The 16,853-nt window shown below is 46.9% G+C and overlaps 1 protein-coding gene across 6 annotated transcripts; it reads right to left on the reverse strand.

Moving 5' to 3' along the window:
• Positions 1 to 422: 422 nt before the first annotated feature.
• Positions 423 to 16,799, reverse strand: DDX55 (DEAD-box helicase 55). Of its 6 annotated transcripts, none has more exons than XM_003420281.4 (14): positions 16,659 to 16,796; positions 15,002 to 15,052; positions 14,822 to 14,908; positions 13,648 to 13,739; positions 13,506 to 13,568; positions 12,208 to 12,357; positions 10,230 to 10,419; positions 7,549 to 7,631; positions 4,451 to 4,582; positions 3,423 to 3,515; positions 2,597 to 2,711; positions 2,024 to 2,192; positions 1,293 to 1,585; positions 423 to 1,025 (listed from the first exon to the last, which is right to left on the reverse strand). In XM_003420281.4, the coding sequence occupies exons 1-14, from the start codon at positions 16,764 to 16,766 to the stop codon at positions 852 to 854; spliced, it is 1,800 nt and encodes a 599-aa protein (XP_003420329.2). In that variant the 5' UTR covers positions 16,767 to 16,796; the 3' UTR covers positions 423 to 851. The 6 variants fall into 6 exon arrangements, with proteins under 6 accessions (XP_003420329.2, XP_023394975.2, XP_064128172.1 ...); XM_023539207.2 differs by having other exon boundaries at positions 15,002 to 15,194; positions 16,659 to 16,771; XM_064272102.1 differs by having other exon boundaries at positions 15,002 to 15,074; positions 16,659 to 16,768.
• Between the last annotated feature and the right edge of the window lie 54 nt (positions 16,800 to 16,853).

Genomic DNA, 16,853 nt, shown 5'->3' on the forward strand with positions numbered 1-16,853 from the left:
CCCGGTCTGTAGATAATCTTTTTATTCTATCTGTGAAGTCTCTGGATGAGCGTAAGTGCTGAATAGCTTTTAAAAATTGTACCTAGGAACAAATTCAGCATCTTTTCAAATAAATTATGAAAGATTTTGATATGCTATCACATCAGTACTCTAAGCTGGCCACATTCACACACTTACAATGGTCGATTAGAAGGATCTGTCATTCATCCCAGAAGGCATAATGTGTTTTCTTTTGCAGAATATGACTTGCTTCCTCAATTTTGCAAGGATTTGCCACTGAAGCAGCACCGGGAACTATCCTTAGGAAAACCCTGTGGCAACATCAGTGCCCTCTCCAGGGACTGTGCACACATCCAAGAAAGAACCGAAGCCCCGGGGTTAGAGAACACCAGGGACGCCAGGGCTTTGAACATATAAGGCACAAAAAAGGCTAAAATCAAGTATATTTTAGTATTTTTATATTTTAAAAATATTTCTAAGGTAGCCAAAAAAAAAAACAAGGTATTTAATTATAGGTGACTCATCAAAATAAATATTGACATCCATTATTTACATTCAAGTAGTCTTACACTTTCTTCTGTTAGACTTTAATCAAGACTGGTAAGTTTTTTAGTAAAATATTCCCGAGTATGAAATCCCTCTCGTTTCTCCCTGGACCGACCAACAGGTTTCAGAAATGTAATCACTCTCCATAGACATCTACTGAGGTTCTGGTCTGCAGTGAGAGCAGTTGTGAGCTGTGTGCCGAGTCTGGTCATCGCGCTCCCTGTACATGGGCTGTGTGCCACATCTGGTCACCGCGCTCCCTGTACGTCCCTGTTCTCTCACGCATTCCATCGGAGGATCCAGGATCAGCAGTCATCTTCGAAATCTGAGATCCCAAAATCTGTTTTGACTGTCCTTTTGCCACTTGTCAACAAATGCTTCTCAAATTCTTCTTCCGTGATCTTGCCCCTTTTAAACTTTTTCAAGAGTCTTGTATCATTAAGAAGCTCCTCCATGTCCTCATCTTCAATATCTGAACCCTGAGTACAAAGAAACCAACAAACTCCTGAATTTTTCAGAAATAGTGCTGTCAGTGAAATCAGCAACTTTTTATCATGAACTGTTTGCTCTCAGATTAGCCTGCCACAAAGACAGCAAGTTGCCCACCCTAGCTGGCAACTTAACACAGGAACGTGAGAGCCCCATACAATCCCCCACGCAATTCGCATAAAAGACTCTATTACATCAATTCATAAACCCTTCAGGACCCCGCACGCTGAGTACTAATAAGGAAAACTAAATGTTACCTCTGCCCTTTTCCTCTTTTCATTCAGTTTTTTCTTCTTTTCCTTTTTGGCCTTCTGCTTCGACCAAGCTTTGTTTTTTATGAACTTTCTTCTCCCTTCGCTTTCTGTTTTTTCTTTTCTTTTTTGCTCCAGTAGCTTCTGCCTCTGCTTTTCTCTGACTTTATCTTTAAATGGAATCGTGTCTGTGTTAACATCCACAGGCACAAAATCGGGAAACTGCTTCCCTCTCAGCTCTGGCATCTTGGGCATCTTCAGCAGGGCAAAACCTCGAGCAAGACTGGCAAAGTCAAGGTCTAATTAAACCAAAATATCAGCGTTAGAATGTCCAAAAGATGATGACAGGAATCAAAAACGGATGATATCTCATGATTTAATTTTTCTAACCAAAGGATTTAATGGATTTATTTCAGTTAAAATTAATAATTGCCTTTTTGCAACGTAAAGAGGAATACTCTGCAGCCAGTGGCCAGTTTATTCTGTCTACTTAAAGCCTAGAAAGAATTCCTTTTAAGCGTTTAGAAAACATTAACCCTGACACATGCCTAACGTTTTTAAAACTGAGGTGAAATTCACATAACGTAAAATTCAGAGCTGACATTTTTGTAGGACAAATAAATTTCCAAGTTATGATACCCGTAAGACTCCAACGTTACGTATGATAAACAGATAATATATCCCATCAGTATTTACAGTGGAGACAGTCACGTGAAGGCAATCCCCCTCTGGCTCACCTTTGAGCCTGAAGATGAGGCTACACTCGTGCTTCGCGTAAGCCTGGACATACGACACAAAAGCTTTCATCCCCTTTTCAAACACGGCTCTGTCAGCCAGGGCCATGGCCTTCAGCTTTGGAAGAAGGTCCACTGTGTTTTTCTGAAGTCTCATCTCCTGCAGGGGGCACTACACAGAGCCCACAAGCTCACTTTCCCAGGCTGGAATCACCCCATACCCAGCACTCACCCGCCCAAAAACCAAAGGCCTGAAGCTCAAACCCAACCCAAGTCATTCACCTGGTCCAAAACTTATATTTTAAAGAAATTTTTAAAACCACACCTCACATTTCTGGTAGGTGAGTATGGCATCACCAGGTCCGCAGGCCGAAGAACCGATCCTCAGCTGGGCTGAGCCACAGTGGCCACCCTGGATAGGCTTTGCCAGAGCCTCAGACCCGATCCAGTGCGTGCATTTATACCATCAGCCCACCCTGGTGGGCCTGCCACCCCAACCCGAGTTTCTAACCACTTACTAGAACTTTCTCGGCTACCCCATTCCTGGGCATTCTATCGGAAAGGAAGACAGCTTACCTTTTGGTTAATTGCAAGGAAACTGACGTAGGACTCTTCCATGGGAAGGAGGAACACCAGGGCACTGCCACCGTGGCCAATGCGGGCAGTGCGGCCGCAGCGATGCACAAAGGCGCTGTGGGGCGGGGGGGACACGATCACCCAGTCACATGTAATGATGGCTGAGGGGGGAGGGGGCACAGGCCCCAGCAGCACAGCTGACATATCTAAATGAGGGAGGAGCCACCAGACTCCCCACAGCCCAGTCCCCAACTCGGGCCCTTTACTAGTCTTAGGAAAGTTGGCAATTATGTGTATGCTGCAAACCAGATACGATTCTCTAAGAGATGTTTAATGTCAACTTTTCAATGTATACTTTCTAGCTGACCACACGGGCAGGGCATGGTCCCAGGAAAGGAGGGAAACAATGAAAAGTACAGAACAATAAAAGCAACCTGCAAGCCCGCCACCCAGAAGGAACCACTGTCACTTGAAGGTGTGTATTTACAGGCATTTTCCTCTATTTGGAAGCAAATATTAGGAATACATGCCCACTTTTGGGGAAAATAATTCAGATTGTCATCTATGGTATTATACATTGCTTTTCTCATTTGAAGATTCTACCATATGCATTCCTTCAACAACTTAAAAATACCTGAAAGTATTTGAAAATAATTGCTCCATAGGATACCAATATAGACATACCAAAGATGACTGGCCCATTTCCCTATTTTTGCTACTGAAAATAACGTTGGCTGGACATCATTCCATGTTTGCCTTCCTCAGGACTCACACATCCGTAGGTTAGAGTCTTCCACAGAGGGGGTGACGCTTGATCGTGCCCTACCTTGCATTGCTGGGAGGGTCGTACTGCAAAACCCAGTTCACTTCAGGAATATCGATTCCACGGGCCATCACATCAGTGCACACTAAAATTCCACTAGAAAATGAGAAAACGCCATTCGGAGCAAGAAGTCACCATCTTCACCATCATCTAACTGTCCACTGATCTGGGTGGCAATGACACCGATTCACAGGCTCTAGAGTGTCTCAGAACCAGAGCTACTGATGACATTTTCTGCCTCCAGGGCTTTACGAACCTGGCCAAGGACCTTTCACTCCCTCTGTGCTCATTTAAGCACAGAATCCAACTACATAACAAACTCCCAGTGAAACCATGGAAAAAGACTGGGAAAGGATTTTTTATTTAGCATATTTCCATTGGCGGGGCGGGGGGGACACACTGGAGTCTAATCCTTTGCAGCCATTTAAAAAAACAAGTGAAAATGTTCCCCCCGACTGAAGTAGTCACACAACAGTAGATTGTATCACTGTGCCCAGAAGAGTGCTTTTAACGTAGCCAATGGTTGGTGATTGAGAAAAACAGAAAATGATTACTGATATACACAAACAGAAACGAGTTCTGGTCATAAGAGACCAAAGGTTCCCTGGTGTCATCGTGGGCCTAACCACCTAGAGAAAGTGTCCACCTCAACAAGACTAACGGATTGCTTCCTTTCTGCTCTGTTCATGCAACACTTATCCAAGCCCCCACCAGGCCAGGCACTGGGCGAGATACTGGGGATCCCAGGAGTGAACCCAATACACAAGGTTCCGGTGCTCATGGAGCTTACGATCCAGAAGGGAGGCCCACTGACTAAGGAATTAATTACAGCCGAGCGTAAGGGGTTAGGACAGAGGAACAGAGGCTCTGGGCATTTGTATCAGATGTGATAGCTGGGCTACAGAAGAGGGTTCCAGGCAGGGAGAACAATGTCTGTGAAGGGAGAACAGACAGAGAGAAAACCCCGTGTTTGGCGGCCTAGAACAGTGTGTCTAGGTTGGGGAGCTGCGTCTCCCACTGAGCTAACCCACCTCTGCAATTTGCGGAACTCCATGAAGATCTTGTTGCGCTTGTACTTCATCTTTCCGTGAATGCACAGTATGGCCGCGCTCTTCACCAAGGCCTCCAGAGCCTTCCCGTAGTATTCCACACAGGCACAGGTGCTGCAAGGGGGTGGGCTTAGAGTCACTGGGCACCTCGGCCCTTCCTCCCTTGGCTGAAGGTGTATCAGCTAACAGATGCAGTGGTGGTATTCCTGGCTGCTGTCACACTGGCCCCCAACTCATGGCGACCCCGCGCCCAATGGGATTGGACCTGTGTGATCCATTGGGGCTTTACTGGCTGATTTTCAGAAGTAGGTTACCAGGCCTTTCTCCCTACTCCAACTCAGTAATGGAAGCTCCGCTGAAACCTGTTCAACACCACAGCAACACACAAGCCTCTACTGACAGACAGGTGGCGTCTGTGCATGAAGTACACAGGCCAGGAGTCGAACCCAGTTCTCCTGCACAGAGGTAAGCGGCCATCTAAGATACGACAATTGGTTTGTTCCTGTCCAGAGCAAAGAACAGTGAAAAAAACCAAAGACTCAAGGTAACAACTAGTCCGCAGGACTAATGGATCACATGAGCCACGGCCTTCACCAGCCTGAGGCCAGAGGAACTAGATGGTGCGCGGCTACCATCACCAACCGCTCTGACCAGGAGCACATTATTAGATTATGGACACAGTGATAGAGAAATATAGAACAAAATTCAAATCCATAAATAAGAACAGACTTACTGGTCTGAGAGACTGGTGGAACCCCCGAGGCTACGGCCCTTAGAAATGAAATCACTCACAGAGATCATATTACAACCGTACAATAGACAGGCCTACAAAGTGAACAGTAACACCAGTGATGAATGCACACCTCAGAACAGTCAACTCATATGAGACCAAAAGGACACCATCTGCCTAAAAGCAAAGTTCAGAAGGAAGGTAGAGCCAGAAAGCTGGGCAAAGGGCCTCAGAGAACCCAGGGAGGAAAGGGGAGAGTGCTGACACATTCAGGGTTTGCAACCAATGTCACCAAACAAGCTGAGTATCAACTGTTGACTGGGAAACTAATTTGTAAACTTCCACCTAAACCAAAAATCTTATAAAGATTTCAAAATGTTCCTGCTTTTCCTCTGGGGATCTGCTCTTTCCCCGTTTAGTGTGATTCCTAAGGAGTCAGTAAATAACCCAAACTAGACCCAGCAGTCTCCCTTCCAGACATCTGGACCCAAGGACAACAGGGAGCTGGGACAGGGTCATCCCAACGAGGAGCTGCCCTAAGGGGCAGCCCACAGATTTCTGCCACAGAGCTTGGATCCCGTCCTCCCTCAGGGATGGGTGCTCAACTTTCTCTCTGAGTCTGTGAGCTTCCTACCCAGCATCCCTCTAATCAAGTTCACCTTCACCCCTCATTTTTAACTGGAGGGATTCCAAAGTGATCTCACATCCTCATAGCAAGTCTGGGAGGTAGGTATTAGCCCTGTTTTGCACCTAGGGAAACGGAGGCTTACGGACAGGCTATGTTCATTGTGGCACAGTCAGATCCAGAGCCAAGGTTTGATCCTATTCCAGGGTTCTTCCCACTAGGCCAGGCTGCAGAATGCCAATGTGGGCTAAGTCTTGTCTACTTAAATGCCTCCTCCTGTACTAAGTGATGGCACAATGGTTAAGAGCTCATCTACACCAGAAGGTTGGCAGTTCGAATACACCAGCCGCTCCTCGGAAACCCTATGGGGCAGTTCTACCCCGTCCTATAGGGTCACTATCAGTCAGAATTAACTTGATGGCAATGGGTCAGGTTAGGTTAGGTACTAAGTGGCTATAGCCAGAAACTTCACTGGTCCCCACTACAAGTCACATCGGTATGTAATAAGTCGGTGTCTTATACACTGAGGGTCAAAACCCACAGATCCTGAAAGCAATCTGGTGGGCCTTGAAATTTAATGGGTCCTGACCAGCATTTTTAAAAATCGAGTAGAATACAACAGAACACATCCCACCTAGCAGAGTGTACAGCTTTGTGAAGCCTTTGTTTCAGTTTCGTATGTGTGCGCGCGCGTGTGTGACTGCAGAGTGTGCGGTGTGCGTGTATGCATGTGTAACGGGTTGTATTTCTTCCTATGGGTCATACAGTCAATACAGCTGATGCATTTTACTGACAGAATGAGAGATGGAAAAGAAACACAAAACTCTTTTGGGATTGCCAAAAAGCAAAACACAGCTATACTTGGAGGAGAAAACACACACACACACACACACACACACACACAAACCAGCCCAAGAAAGGCACACATCTGTTCCCGTCTTGCATTCTGACACAGATAGCAGGAGGAAATGGCTGTTTATACACCACCCTGGCCACTTCTCCCTTGGCCTCCCTCCACTACACCTGGTGGAAAAGCTACACACTCACGTTCTCTATCTTGCTCAGAGTCCGGGGCTGCCATGGGACCCACTTTTGGCCCACAGATGAAAGCTGATGTCGACCAAGCAGGAGGGGTTTCTGAGGATGCTTTGTGCTTTTCCGATGGAAAGGAGCAAAGAGTGCTAACCTTGCTCTTCCCCCTCCGCCTTTCCTCCCTTATCTGAGCCTTTAACACAGGTATGACAGATGGCGTTACAGTAGTCATGTGGAAACCGCAGTGACGAGCAGGAGGGAAACGCCAAGACAGCTGCAGAAACACTGACCCTGCTGGTCCTTATTCAATGTCAGGGACTGCCTACCACTGGGCTTTTAACCAGAAAAGAATAAAACCCTCATTTGTAAATGGTTAACACACTTGGCTGCTAACTGAAAGGTTGGAGGTTCGAATCCACTCAGAGGTACCTCAAAAGAAGGCCTGGTGTTCCACCTCTGAAAAATCAGCCATTGAAAATCCCGTGGAGCACGGTTCTCCTCCGACACACATGGGATCACTGTGAGTCAGCGTCTACTCAACAGTAACTGGGTGGGACTGAGCCACAGAGATTGAGCTGTATTTGCCACCAAGGGCATTCCTAACTGACAGAACTGCTCTGGACAGAATTCCAAGCACAAGGGCCCCATGCGTGCGCCTGAATCCCTGACTCCCCTCCCTAGGTCCAGGGTTACCTGAAGAAGACCAGGTGTTTTTCCTGCTTATGATTTCGAAGAAAATGCACCAGTTGGTTAAATTTCTCATCTGCCTTACACACCTACAAGATAAAAGGAAAACTAATTAAGAAAAGCATACATACTGACAATAATCCCTATAATTATTTCCAGTTTCAGCCTTAAATTTTAAGGAATTTAATTTTTTCCTCAAATAGGACGAACTTTAGCCAAATGTTAATCAGCTCTACCTAGCTCAGGACCAATGTCAACGTGCACTGTGGTCTGTTATAGTACATTTTAAGTCATGAAAGTCACATAGCTGAGAGAAACATAGTCATTTAATGAAACAGTTCAGACACGTATTATCCTGACCCTAACGTAATCAATCTCCAGGGTAGATTTTTTTTGTTTTTATTTTCGTGAAATATGTATCACAAAAAAAACTGCCGTTTCAACCACTCTTAACCATACGGTTCGGTGACGTTAATCACATCCGCCATGTTGTGCTACCGGGATCACTGGCCATCACCAAAGTTGCCCCTTATCCTGAAGAGAAACCCAGGGACCCTTTAAACAATAACTCCCCACTTGCCCCTCCTCACAGCCCCTGCAAACCACTGAAAAACTTCTCTCTGTGCATTTGCCTGTTCTAGGTATCTCATATAAATGAAATCACGTAACATTCGTCCTTTTGTTTCTGCCTTATTTCACTTAGAGTGGTATTTCCAAGGTTCTTGTATATCAGAGCACGGATCAGCACTTCCTTTCTCTTTATGGCTGAACAATATCCCGTCTACCTACGTACCACATTTCATCTGTTCAGTCATCTGCTGATGGGTATTTGGGTTGTTTCCACCTTTCAGCTATTGTGAACAATGCTGCAACGAATACTGGTATACGTGTTCAGGATAAATTTTTACAGTGCAGATTCTCGGGCAGCATGCAGAAGTCTGACTCAGCAGCTCTAGGACTGGACCCCATAATCCATATTATTGAGGGCTCTCTATGGCCGAGTTCAGACATCCCTGCTCCAAGGCCAGGATTCCAGGGAGGAATGTATGCAATCATTTGGAAGACCTCCGTGGAGACAGACCCCAGTATCTACTCATGATGGAAACAAGTGCTCCACAAAAGCCTCCAATGCGAGCATTAGATTCACCTGAATTCATTCCCCGTTTTCACCCAAAACCAGTGCTTAGTTTGGAACTTCCTCTCATGTACTCACACAACTCACTTAAATGAACGTAGCCCAGCACAACGCAACAGCAGCCACAGTGAGTGTGTCAAGCTAACATTTGTTAGCACTAAGTACCAAGTCCTGTCCTAGCACTTTTCTGTGAACTAATGAATCAATCCTCACTACAACTCTGTCCCATTCGCACCACTATCACCTACTTCACAAGTGACATCACCCAGGCAAACGAGTCAGGGACAGAGCCCAGCTGTGAGCCTGGCCACTCCCTCCTGCCTTAGCCAGAGCCGTCAGTGATAGCACGACTCCCAGCCCCAATGAGCCTGTCGGATCTGAACCGCCTGCTCCAGCCAGGTGTCTCAGAGGTGCTTTCTGCTCTACAAACCTGTTCTACCCTTGATCTTCCCACCACGTGACACAAACAGGTGGCAGCCTCGTGGACTTAAGGGTCCACAGTACCAAGGACGTGCTGGCTGTCAAACCACCCACTTCACTGGAAACATGCAGCCATATGCAGGACCTGAGGAGTCCCCCAGGGCTTAAGGAAAGCCCTATCTCCCGCCCCCGTCAGCAACGCAGATGGGCCTTGTCAAGCACTGACACCTGCCGGTGAGCTCTTCCAGTTCCCCAAGGCCACTACCTCGCGTGTGGGGTTCCCTCCAGCTGGCCACTCTCTCTTATGTCCCTTGGCCATTCCAGTGATGCGGCAGAATGAAACAGCAGTGACTGCAGTACTGAAAAATAAAATTTCTAAGAGCCCTTCCACTGCCTGGTGAGGACACTATTACGGCAGCTAGGGCTTACTGTTGAAGGAATCATGGTGGTTAAACACTTGGTGGCTAACCGAAAGGTTGTCAGTTCAAACCCACCCAGCAGCTCTGCCAGAGAAAAGACCTCATGATCTGCTTCCATAAAGATTACAGCCTCAGAAATTCTGTGAGGCAGCTCTACTCTGTCCTGTAGGGCTGCTCGGAGTTGGAATTGACTCAGTGGCACACAACAACAACAGCACTGACTGGTACAAAATCACCCATTCCCAGGTGTAGACCAAAATACAGGACTGTCACGTCACAGCGTAGAACGTTTTAACCCAACGCTGTCTCCTTTAGAGCGATTCACTCATTTCATTCTGTCTCACCTGCACATCTGGCCATGCCCCTCTCTGTGATTCAGGATGGAACACGTTCTGTGAGGCCTGGGGGCCGCAGTGTTTAACGGTGTCTGGCATCCAGCACACCCGATGCATGCATGCTAAAAACGGCTGATAATGTGCGGACAGGAAGTCCAGGGATACCGTTCTTTGGGCCCGTGTTAACGTATTCACTCGTTCAACAAGTTAGACCACCCATGCCATTTGCCCTGGCTTGTCCCCAGATGCATTTCAAAATGTGCCACAGATGAGCATTTCATAGATTCACTTTCCTAGAACACAGCCAGCAAATCCCTAGCACACTGGACATCATCACTGAACTGCAGGAGCCGTCAAGAAGGAAACCCAGGTGCTCACCATGTAGTAGTTCTCCAGGCGAGATGGGGTTTTCTGTGTGCTGCTGGCTGCCACGCCCTTCTCCTTCACCGAGATGCGGACGGGGTTCCGGAGGCCTGCTCGCACCAGGTTCTCCACTTCCTGCGTCTGAGTGGCGGAGAAGAGGCCCGTTCTCCTCTGCTTTGGCAAGAACTCCAGAATGGTATTTATACTAGAAAGAAGAGGCTCACACTTAACCCTCACCTGACAGCACCATTAACAGGCAGTACTCTGTGATGCAGGCTATGAGCTGCCATCAAGTCAGTCCCCGATTCATGGTGACCCCACCACACAAAACAGAATGAAACACCACCTACTCCCATGATCAGTTGGGGATAACAGCATTGTGAGCCAGAGGGTTTTCACTGGCTGATTTCAAGCCTCCACTGACAGATGGGTGGTCTCCCACATGGAAGGGCGGCAAGAATTCTACCACTAAACCACCACAATGCCCTCTTATGATACTAAACAGAAACGAAAAAGACTGGAATGGAAACCACCAAACATTGGCAGCAGACATTAATGGGAAGTGAGGTGACAGGAGTTTTTCTTTTCTTCTTTATATTTCCTTCATTTCTCCAAAGTTTGTACAACATAATCACATAATTATACTATATAATGGGGCACCATTAAAAGATCAGAGTGAAAACAAAACTTCTTGAGCCTAAAAAACTATTAATTGTACACTTTAAAATGGTTAAACTGACGATACATGGATTAAATTCAACAGTCGTTCTATTTATTTTTTTAAAAAAAGCATTTTTAAGAAACCATAAAACGCAAAAAATGCATTTTAAAAATCTCAAAGATAAAAAAGGTAAATTCATCAATTTGCAGTTAGGAAATGCTCAACATCATCAACATAATATACCATACGCCAAGAAGACAGGTACACCGATCGTTGGTACAAGCATAAACTGGCACAACTTCGGAAGGTAACTTGATGATATTAAAATCACAAAGTCGCATGCCCTCTGACCCATCAGCAATTCTATTTCTAGAAATTTATTCACTGGATGTTCTCAAACATATGCACAAAGACAAAGGGGAAAGACTGGTCAGTGCAGCACGGACGATGGAAGGAAAAGACTGGAAACAACCTAACACCCATCAACAGGGAGCTGGCTGAACAGGTAACGGTACACTCATATAATGGAACACCATCCGGTTCTTTGCAAACGAGGTGGGTGCGTGTGCACTCATACAGGACCACCTCCAAGTGGTGTTACGTGGAAAAGAACCAGGCAGAGAACAGCATAGGTAATATGCTACTGTTTTAGAAATTATGTATCAATATCGTTACATATTAACGTAATTCATAGATATTCTTACAAACAAAAAAAAGTCTATACACAAGAATCTATTTTAAGAAACTGCTTCTAGAACTTCAAATTCTCAAAAATCCACACTTATTGGGCCCTGAGATTGGAGGAATCCCCGAGACAACTGTCCTGATATACTCTTTAAACCTTGAACTGAAACTATGCCCTGAAGTCACCTTTTAATTAAATAGTAGATTAACTCAAAAAGTAAAGAATCACAGCCTTGAGTACTGCACTCTTTGAAAAAATATACTGTATGTGACAAAATGGTCAACCGTTACTCTAAAGCATAGGTGGGGGAGCGGGGAGTGAGACGGAGCTAATGGGAGGGAAACTACTAGAATGGAAACAATAAGAATGCTGACACAACATGAAAAACATAACCAATGTCACTGAGCAATATGTGCAGAAATTGTTGAATGGAAACCTATTTTTCTGTGTATACTTTCACCAAAAATACAATATTAAAAAAAAATTTTGCTTCTGCAGAATGGAGCCAGGGGTCAAGCATACTGTTTGTCCTTTTTTATCATATGCATGTATTGCTTTAAAAAAAAAAATGTTTTCTTAAAAAATAAGAAAACAAAGTGATTTTGCTTTCCTCTCCACCCAATGCAATGAAGGCCCAAATCAAGCACCTTGCCTCAAACCCCATGTCCAAAAGTCGGTCAGCTTCGTCCAACACCAGGACATCGAGGGACTTCACACAGCTGGCCAAGTCCAACCCTTCGGCCTTCCTCCGGAACATGTCCTCCAGGCGGCCTGGAGTCGCCACGATGATGTTTCCGCTGCAGAAAGAAAGTTCACGTCGTTGCCCTCTCTGGGTTTTGACAATTTTTCATGCAGGATGCTTATTACCAAGACACCACACGTTATATCCCCCAAAAGTAATCCAAGTCACAGGTAAGAGAAAGAATTCCTAAGAGCGGGAAGAAGGTGCCGCAAGGTACAAAGAGCACGGGCTGAGGACAGATTTGAATTCTAGGCTGTGTGATCTCAAACTACGGTCCACAGCCTGCCTACCACATCTTTCTGTAACAAACGTTTCACTGGGACGTAACCACATCTACTCATTTACCTACTCTCTCCCGGCGCTTCGACAGCAGGGCTGCGAAGTTCTGACAGACTTGCTGGCCCACACAGCCAGCCAGGGAAGAGCGGGGAGCCGCACCCAAACCCCTTTTCCTCTGCTGGGGATCAGGTCAGCTGAAGGTGCAGTGCTCGTCAAGGCCTTGTGGGAAGGAGCCAGCACAGCCAAATGGGACGTTGGCCTGGAGATAAAACCTTTTTTTTGTTTTGGGGAGGGGAACAGGTGTTGGGTTATGAGCTCCCTGCATCGTGCAAACAGTTAATTGTTCAGCCACGAACCAAAAGCTTGGCAGTTCATGTCTATCCAGAGATGCCTCAGAAGAAAGCCCTGGCAATCTGCTTACAAAGATAACAGCCACTGAAAACCCCGTGGAGCACGGTTCTACTCTGACACACACGGGTGGCCATGAGTCAGATAACAGCCACTGAAAACCCCGTGGAGCACGGTTCTACTCTGACACACACGGGTGGCCATGAGTCAGCTAACAGCCACTGAAAACCCCGTGGAGCACGGTTCTACTCTGACACACACGGTGGCCATGAGTCAGATAACAGCCACTGAAAACCCCGTGGAGCACGGTTCTACTCTGACACACACGGTGGCCATGAGTCAGATAACAGCCACTGAAAACCCCGTGGAGCACAGTTCTACTCTGACACACGCGGGTGGCCATGAGTCAAAATCAACTCAACGGGCAACTGGTTTAGTTTTGCAGGTTTTTGGGTTTTTTTTTTTGGTGGGTTATTAGAAGGGGATCTTACAGTCAGGCCTAGATGCTGCCATCAAGTCCTCTTGCGCTCAGTGCCAAGAACACACAAAGATTTGAGCAGAAGCTCCCAGACATACCCTTGTGCCTTGAACCTCTCAACATCTTCTCCAGGGTTCCTGCCTCCGATCCAAAGAATCTGGCTGAAACAAGAAACAGGTCTTTGAGCAAATCAGGCAAAGTAATAGCCCATGGTCAACAGGGACATGGCATTCAATGTACCTCAACTGAGGGAAGTGCTTCGTGAAGTGCGACAGGACCTCGTCTATCTGAATAGCCAGCTCCCGTGTGGGCGTGATGATTATGGCTCCAACCTACCCAATGGAGGGAAGTGACATGATGAGCAGGGTCGACTTGCCAAGCTGAACGGGTGCCCCTCCCCTCCCCCCTCCAAGGCTGCCACTGAGGAAAGCGACTGAAACAGCACTTCTCAGGCCGTTTCAGCAGCACCAGTCACAGCGCATGTTAACCACAGTCGATTTTCATCATGCACAGGTTCCGCATTTGCCAACTCACGTACTCAGTAAAATTTATTTGTAGCCCCAAATGAATACTCATGGTGCCTTCATGGTCATTCACAGACAAGCCCAAAGCTGTGAATAACTGGAGTCACCTGACGCACATGTTCCCAGCTGAGGTCGAATAAGGCAACGCTCTGCCTTCTTCAGCTTTCAGACTATAAACAGGTGTCCTTTTCACTGTCTATTTAGTGCCATATTTCTTGAATTTTTGTGCTTCTTGTTGATGATTTCACTGTTTAAAACGGCCCCCAAGTGTAGTGCTGAACTGCTGTCTAGTTTCCTAAGCAAGAAGGCTGTGATGTAGCTCACAGAGGAAATATGCATTTTAGATAAGCTCTGTTTGGGCATGAGTTATAGTGCTGTTGGCCATGAGTTCAATGTCAATGAATCAACAACATATATTAAATAAGATGTCATTAAAGAGAAACATGCACAAAATACGGTTTTGTAGTGACTGGCTGAGGAAAGTATTGGGACCAGAGGCTCACAGGAATTCAACCTTGTTATTTATTTCCACTGGAATAACAGCTCAAAGAAAAAAAAAAAAAAAAGCAACCCCATTCTGACTCATATCGACCCTATAGGACAGGGTACAGCTGCCCCACAGAGTTTCCAAGGGAACACCTGGTGGGTTCAAACTGCTGATTTTTTGGTTAGCAGTTGTAGTACTGAACCACTATGCCGCCAGGGTTTCCAGCATAAGGGCTCAGTACTCGCTAATTCACTATTCACAGAGGCTTCGCAGACCATAGCTACTGCAAACGATGAGAACTGACTGTATTATGTATATTTTTTCAACGTTTCTGATTAACTTCCTTGCTCAACTCTGAACTCTCTGGGGACTAAATGAAAGTAAACCACTAAGTTACACTCACCTGACTTTTTTTTAATTTCTCTTCCCTTCTCAGAAGAATTTCCAGGATGGGAATGACAAAAGCAAGGGTTTTGCCACTACCTGTGACCTACAAAGGGGGAGACAGTTTTGGTCTGATTGTCCCCAAAGGTCATTTTGGAGGAACACATGAGGACAGGCCCCACTTCCACCAGATACTCACTGCTTCTGCGGCGACGTCTTTGTTTTTCATGAACAGAGGGATGGTTGCAGACTAGGGGAAGATTGCAAAGCAGCTGGTGAGAAAAGGCCACGAACCCACAGTGAGGCTAAAAGCTCTATGAACTCCACTGAGGCCATTTCTGGGGCCCCAAGGGACATTTGGTAATGTCTGGAGACATTTTAAATGTCAAAACCTGCAGTGGGGGTAGAAACCAAGAATGCTAAGTATCCTACAAAGCACGGCTCCAGACTATGAACTCTGATGCAGACAGAAGGTCTGGTTTGCACTACATCCCCAAGGCCTGGCACACAGCACTCCCAATTTTTACCTCCAGCCCTGCCTGCTTCCTCTGCATCTTTCCTAAGAATATTATGGACATCTCATTCTCAACACTTCCGAACAGAACTCTTGATTTTCCCTCTGAAGCCTGCTACTCTTCTTGGTTTTCCTCATCTCAGTAAATAGTACCACCGTCTACCCAACTGCTGAGGATAGAAACCTCAGGACCCCTCCAAAGGCCTCTTTTTGTAATTCCTGTACCCAGTCCCTCAACACCACAAAGCTATCCTGAAGTTGACCTCTCAGTATCCACTGCCTCCACCCTAGTCCAAGCCACCATTACTGTTCACCTGACAATGGCCTCTGAGCTAAGCTCCCTGCTTCTTCTCTTGCCTCTCTCAAGACCATTTGCTACACAGCAATCATCTCCCTTCCCTTCTTACAAACTTTGATGGCTTCCCACACCATTTAAAATCCAAGTTCCTACAAGACTCTACACAGTCCCACTCATGCTTTCCTCATCTCTTCAACTACTCATGAGGCTCCAGCCACAAAGGCTTTCTTTCTCTTCCTCAAAGCTAATTTCCAGCCCCAGGGCAATTGCACAGGCATTTCTCTCCACTAGAACAATCTGCCCCCAATCATCCCACAGCCTCAAGCAGGTCTTGGCTAGGTGACACTTCCTCAGTGGCTTCCTATGACATCCCTCCTCTTCTACACCTTCTCTTCACCATCAAGTCAGTCAGTTTCAGTTACTTCATAACACTTAAGAAATTCTTATTCGTTTACTCCTTTCTTTCTGTCCTGCACTGGAACACAAGGTTCACAAATGAGGACCATGATCATGTTGACTGCGAAAACCTCAGCATCTAGAAGAGTATGTACTGATACACAGTAGGTCTTCGATAATATCTACTGAATAAACGAACAAACTGGACCAGGACACTAAGCTCAGCCCACACAGTAATAGCAACAACAGGTATGCACTTATTAAATCTCATTTAATCCCCGCAACAACCCTACGAGGCAGGTAACATTATTTTCGTCACTTCAAAGGCAAAGAAAATGAAGCACAGAGAGCTTAAGTCATTCGCCCGAGGTCTCAGCGCTAGGGGCCAGGGCCGGGGTATAAGCCCGGCACTTGGGCGTCGGCGCGGCCAGCGCCCACCTCCGCCTGCCTGGCTCACTGGCCAGCTTCGCGTCGCCCGGGTCTGGGCAGCCTGAGCCCGCGGGACAGCCCCGGCCGGAGGGGCGAGAGCACAGTTCCAGCACCTGCCGCCGCGTCCGAGGACGAGGTCCCTCCCGCTCGAAGCCTCACTCTCCCCACCCGCCCACGGGGTAAGCAGCGCCCGCGTCCCCCCGGGTCCGCGCCGGGTACCTGCACCGGCGTCATGTACGGGAAGCCCAGGTCCCGGAGCGCGCCCAGCACCCACGGGTGCAGCGGCACCGGCAGCGACTCCCACGAACCCTCCGTCACGTGTTCCATGGCGCACCCCTCCGCCGCTGCCACCGCGGCCACTCGGACGCCTCCGGTCCGCCACTAGAGGACACTTCCGCTTCCGGCCGCCAACGA

The sequence above is a fragment of the Loxodonta africana genome, chromosome 19 (assembly GCF_030014295.1).
Source record: "Loxodonta africana isolate mLoxAfr1 chromosome 19, mLoxAfr1.hap2, whole genome shotgun sequence".
Lineage (NCBI taxonomy): Eukaryota > Metazoa > Chordata > Mammalia > Proboscidea > Elephantidae > Loxodonta > Loxodonta africana.